We start from the raw sequence: 5,444 nt of genomic DNA, 5'->3' as shown, positions 1-5,444 counted from the left end.
ACCATGCTGGTCCCTCAGCATCCACATGAATTTGGGGTCTGGGTCCCACGTGTTGCCAAGTGTTTCACAGCCAGGAGCTGATGCTGCAGCCCTGCCTTGGAGCCCATGAACTCACCTGAGCTGTTCACCAGAGCCCGTGGAGGCTGTTCTGGGTAATCACCACCAGGCAGGGCAGTTTGGCTTTGTGTTTCCCTCTGGATCCATTCCTGGAGTGTGTAATGCTGGCAAGCACATAAAGGACAAGTGTTTGAAAGGCTCAGCTCCAGGTTTTATTGAAGCTGTATTTTTCCCTTTAAAATGTAATTTTTATTTGTGACTGTGCCACAAATTGTCTCAGGGAAGCACAGGCTGAAGGAGCTGTTGTTTCTCCTTTGCTGAGAAAGGTGAGCTGCGATGGGTGGCTTTGAGTGATATTTAAAACAGCAAAAACCTGGTGGCTGCAAAAAGTCTCTTGAGGGGGTTTTGTGCAAAGTCTGAACCCCATAAACTTGGGATTATCAACCACTAAATTGATGCTTGGTGCTCCCATCCAGCTGCTTTTCCTCAGGTGTTCTGATAAACCAGACTTGGAGTATCAAGCAAAAATTGAGGGTATAAAACCACACCCTGTGTTTGTTGATCCCAACTTCATCATTGATGGGTTGTGGGGGGAGTGGGTTTAGCTTTGCAGAGCTTTTCCAGTGAGGACCTGCTGGGATTTCTCAGGAGCTGGTGAATTTAATAGCATGATTTGGGCTGAAAGGACCCCAAAATAATTTAGCTTCAACTCCCCTGCCATGAGCAGGGACAGGTTTGCCCAGGCCCTCGCGAGCTCTTGGCTTTGAGGAGAGCTTTGGGTAGGCTGCACTGGAGGTTGGTTTAGGGGGCGTAGAGCACCTGGGTCACTTGGTAAAGGGTGTGTTCAGTGACCCCCTGGAAGTACTGGCAGCACAGCCACTCCTCCAGGCCGGGGCTGAGCCTGGCCCCAGCCGAGTTCTCCGCAAACCTCAGGAGCAGCAGAGCCCTCTTGACCTCCAGCCAGCTCCTGAGCAGAGCGAGGCTCTTCCTGCTCCTGGCAAAGAGCTCCTGGCGGGGCCCCCAGAGCAGCACCTGCAGGATGCCCCTGGCCTGCTTGATGGACACCCTCTCGTGAGGATCCCTGTGCAGGAGCAGCGTGGCCAAGCGCTTCAGTCCCGCCGAGTAGATGGACAGCGAGGGGATTTCGGGAAGCCTTTTGTTTCTGAAGTCCAAAATGTTCTCCAGGGAGATGTCCACGTGCAAGATCTGATAGATCAGCCTGCCCACATTCAGCTCAGCTGCTGCTGGAGGGGAGGGTGCAGCGGGACCCTGGCTCCAGTCCTGCTCCTGGCTGCTGGAACAAGGTCTTTGCTTCTCTTGCACCTTGAAGAAGCTGCTGATGAGCAGCCGTGGAAGGGACAGTCCCAGCGGCTCCTTCTGGCCCTGCTGGCTCCAGGAGGGACATGGGCTCTGCACCAGCAGCAAGTTCTCGGGGCAAAGGTCCCCCTGGGCCACGTTCTGCCCCCGGAGGTGCTCCAGCCCCATGCAGAGCTGCAGGAGCAGGAGGCAGCCCAGGCGTTCATAGTGCCCAGGGCTGGTCCTGTGCAAAGCGTGGGAGCCCTTCACAAAATCTGCCAGGGTCTGCTGGGGAACCTCGGCACAAAGGAGCACCTGCAGGACAGGCCGGGGGGCAGGACAGGCTGGTTCCTCTCTGGAAGGGTCCTGGCTCTGTTTTCCAGGGATTCCTGGGAGCACCAGCTCCTGAGGGAGGCGGTCGGTGAAGCGGCCGAGCAGGCGCTGGAGGCTGCAGTGTGTCCCCAGGGAGCTCTGCACCCCCAGGCTGGAGCAGCACAGCTTGGGGACCTGCAGGGACACACAGGACAGGGCCAGCTGTGCAAGGACAGAGCCTTGTCCTGGGCTGGACCACCCTGGCAGCTCAGGGCCACCAGCCCTGCTCTGATCCACACGTGGTGCTGGATCCCTGCACCCTCTGGACCCAGGAACGGAGCCAGGATGGCTTTGGGCAAGAGCTGGGACATGAGGGGTGGTGCAGCCCCCAGATGGGCTGGGGTCTCATCCTGCTCTCCTGGGCAGCCAGCTCTGCCCCAGCCTCTCCTCTGCATGTGCTGGCCCCTCTGGCTGAGTTACCAGGACATGTTCCCACGTCTTTGGCGTGTCCCTTGGCCCCACGGGAACTGTCCCCCTCATCACCCAGCCCCCGCCAGCAGCAAATGCAGAAGTGGGTGCAGAAAGGGGAAGAGGCCCCAGTGTCGTGTTCTGTGGAAAAGGCAACGCTCCTGGATCTCCTGGCTCCCTCTGCACCACCCAGGGCTTTTGCCCCGATTCCCCCCTTACCTTGGCTGCCAGCTGCAGCTGGCTGTGCTCGAAGGTGAAGCCCACCCTGAAGTACCAGGCGTCCCCGCTCTGGCAGCAGGGCTGGGGGTGCAGGACCCGGAGCGCTGCCCAGCGCTTCCCTGCCAGCTCTGCCTCCAGCAGCTGCTGCCTCTCCTCGGGCCCCACCAGCTCCTCCAGCATGTGAGCCGAGAGCCGGGCCAGGGAGGCCTCCTGGCACCCCAAAACCACCCCACAGATCCCGGTCGGGCTCTCCAGGAGCTGCCCCAGCTCCCCGTCCGCTGTCCCAAATGTCACCTCCTTCAGGCTGGGTGATGGGGCTTGCTGGGGGCTGCTTCGGGCCAGCGGCTCCCCCAGGCTTTGGGACTTGCTGAGGGGTTTCTTGGGTGCCCAGGAGGGTCCGTGCCGGGGGGGAGCCCCCTCCCCGTGCCGCAGCTGGGCTGGGGGGATGCTGTAGAGGATGCTGCCAGCCCGTGGCTCAGGGTCGCCGTGGCAGCGGTGGGATGATCCCGGCTCCGGGAGGGACTCGGCTCGCTGGAGCTGCTTTTTGGGCAGTGGGGGTGGCCGGGGGTCCGGGTCGGGCTGAGGGAGGGCTCTCCCAGCGCCTTCCCCTCGGCTGGCCTTGCGGGGGACGAGGTGGGCCCGCAGCTCTCCTGGGGAGGGAGGGACAGACGTGACAGGGGTGGAGAGGAGAGTGGGATGGGATGGGATTGGGATTGGGATTGGAATTGGAATTGGGATTGGGATTGGGATTGGGATTGGGATTGGGATTGGGATTGGGATTGGGATGGGAGTACAGCCCATTGTTCTTTGCCCCCCTGCATACTTCCAGTCCCAAAGCCACACCCAACACCAGCCAGAGGGGTGACACAGGGGGAGGACAGGGACAGCAGAGGAGCTGGTGCCACTGTCCGAGTGACACCTCGCCAGGCAGGGGCACAGTGGGGCCAGGACATCACTCACCCACGTTGCTGTAGATGAGGGCTGTGTTGGGGGGCCGAGGGGGGCAGTCCCCCGCTGTGTCCGGCATGGCAGTGGCCGCTCCGGGGACAGCCGGCTCCAGGCTGCGGAGAGCGGAGCTGGCCCTGCACGGGGCCGGGGGCAGCGTCACCCCTCCGCTGCCGGCTCAGAGGAACAGCACGGAGAAAAGGGGAAGCAGTGCCCTGGGGAGCTTTGGCGGAGGGGTTTTGGGGAGAAACACGGGGAGTTTGGTGGCCCAGTGACTCCAGTTGCCTCACTGGGAAATCCTGGGGGTGGGAGCTGGCCCAGGGGCTCCACAGGCGCTGGTTCCCACCCGCAGGGACACAGCCATGTGTGACCTGTGGTCCTGCGGGGTGACCCCAAGGAGGACACAGTGCTGGCAGAGGTGTGGGACAAGAGCAGGAAAAGCCTTTAACACCCCCAGCCGGGTGTGGGGGACAGGACGGGGGTCGGGGCATGGGGAGGGAGCAGAGGGAGCCCGGAGGAGGAGGGCACTGGGATGGAGCCGCTGGGTTTCACTTCCCTGTCCTGGCACTGGGCTCTGTTTGCTGCCACCGGCGGTACCAAAACCACGGTGGCTTCCTCTAAACCTCCCCGTTCTGCTGGGGACAGCAGGGGCTGAGGAACAACGGGCTGTGCCCCCACTCAGACCCCTGTGTCCCCCGGGCACAGCACAGAGCTGGGCAAATCCTTCCCGGGCCCCCTTTGGGAACCCCTCATTACCTGTGCGTTGTCCCTGGCAGCGGGGGGGTCCCATGGGGCTCCAGCTGCACATCCCGGTCCCTCAGCAGCTCCAACTTCACATCCCGGTCCCTCAGCAGCTCCAGTTTCACATCCCGGTCCCTCAGCAGCTCCAGCTGCACATCCCGGTCCCTCAGCAGCTCCATTTTCACATCCCGGTCCCTCAGCAGCTCCAGCTGCACATCCCGGTCCCTCAGCAGCTCCAGCTTCACATCCCGGTCCCTCAGCAGCTCCAGTTTCACATCCCGGTCCCTCAGCAGCTCCAGTTTCACATCCCGGTCCCTCAGCAGCTCCAGCTTCACATCCCGGTCCCTCAGCAGCTCCAGTTTCACATCCCGGTCCCTCAGCAGCTCCAGTTTCACATCCCTGTCCCTCAGCAGCTCCAGTTTCACATCCCTGTCCCTCAGCAGCTCCATTTTCACATCCCGGTCCCTCAGCAGCTCCATTTTCACATCCCGGTCCCTCAGCAGCTCCAGCTTCACATCCCGGTCCCTCAGCAGCTCCCGTTGCCCATCCCGGCCCATCCTGGCGCTGCCCATGGCTCTCTCAGACTCTCCTTGCGCAAGGCGCTGTGCCCAGGGCAGGATGTGCTTTCAAAACCTGCTCCGTGCTCGGCTGAAGGAAGCCGGGGTTTGGCCTCGTTCCCCCGCAGCCCCCGGAGCTCCCTGAGCCCCCTGGCAAAGCTCCAGCCCCGGCTGAGGTCACTTTGTCACCGCCGGTGCCACCTGTGGATTTGTGTCCCCGAGCCCCGCGTGGAGCTCCAGGCTGCTCCTCCTTCCTGGATGGCTCTAGGGATGCATTTAAGGGTGGCAGCCGTTCTGAGGAGGGGATTGCCCCCACAAACCCCCCTCACATCACAGAATTAATTCCCCTTCCTCTGGGTTGTTACTCTGGGTGGGTTGGCAAGGAGGAATATTTTCATTTTCTTCCATGAAATGAGGTGGTAGGTTCAATTCCTGTAAGAGTTGGGCTTGAGGATCCCTGTGGTTCTCTACAGTTTAGAATATTGTTTGGTCTGGGATCTGTCTTTTTGCTGGGATTTCCTGCAGCCATGGCATGAGAGGAGCCCAGCCACTGGAAAATACCTTTTTGTTTTTGTCTCCCAGAACTTTACAGATGCTCAAAGAGCACCAAGTGACCCAACTCAGTTGCTGGAAAAAATCCTCCCATTGGTGTCTGTCCCCTCTAGGATGAAGTCACTAAAAAGTGACTCTAAACACTCTAAAAAACTCTAAACCTCAAATATTTCAATATTTCCTCCCTTCTATTCTCTCCTCGAATCATCAGTGGTGCCACTGTGGGTGCTGGGGGAAGGCAGCAGCAGGACAGCTGCAGGAATTTCTCCTGGGAGCAGCGAGGTTGGGATGAGCAGG

At 60.6% G+C, this 5,444-nt stretch overlaps 1 protein-coding gene across 1 annotated transcript; it reads right to left on the bottom strand.

The window, feature by feature from the left end:
- Positions 1–252: 252 nt before the first annotated feature.
- On the bottom strand, positions 253–4,447 carry PEAK3 (PEAK family member 3). The gene is made up of 4 exons (XM_058858318.1): positions 4,054–4,447; positions 3,313–3,434; positions 2,353–3,002; positions 253–1,860 (listed from the first exon to the last, which is right to left on the bottom strand). The coding sequence occupies exons 1-4, from the start codon at positions 4,215–4,217 to the stop codon at positions 859–861; spliced, it is 1,938 nt and encodes a 645-aa protein (XP_058714301.1). The 5' UTR covers positions 4,218–4,447; the 3' UTR covers positions 253–858.
- Positions 4,448–5,444: the final 997 nt, after the last annotated feature.

Source organism: Poecile atricapillus, chromosome 28 (genome assembly GCF_030490865.1).
Source record: "Poecile atricapillus isolate bPoeAtr1 chromosome 28, bPoeAtr1.hap1, whole genome shotgun sequence".
Lineage (NCBI taxonomy): Eukaryota > Metazoa > Chordata > Aves > Passeriformes > Paridae > Poecile > Poecile atricapillus.
Note: the sequence above shows the minus strand (reverse complement) of the source record. Positions and strands in the feature narration are given on the sequence as shown.

Excerpts from the sequence above, each read along its gene's own strand:
- PEAK3 (XM_058858318.1), bottom strand. The coding sequence starts at position 4,217 with ATGGAGCTGCTGAGGGACCGGGATGTGCAGCTGGAGCTGCTGAGGGAC. Across the intron at positions 3,003-3,312 it reads CCTCATCTACAGCAACGTGG|GAGAGCTGCGGGCCCACCTC; the intron begins GTGAGTGATGTC and ends CTCCCTCCCCAG. Across the intron at positions 1,861-2,352 it reads AGCTGCAGCTGGCAGCCAAG|GTCCCCAAGCTGTGCTGCTC; the intron begins GTAAGGGGGGAA and ends GTGTCCCTGCAG.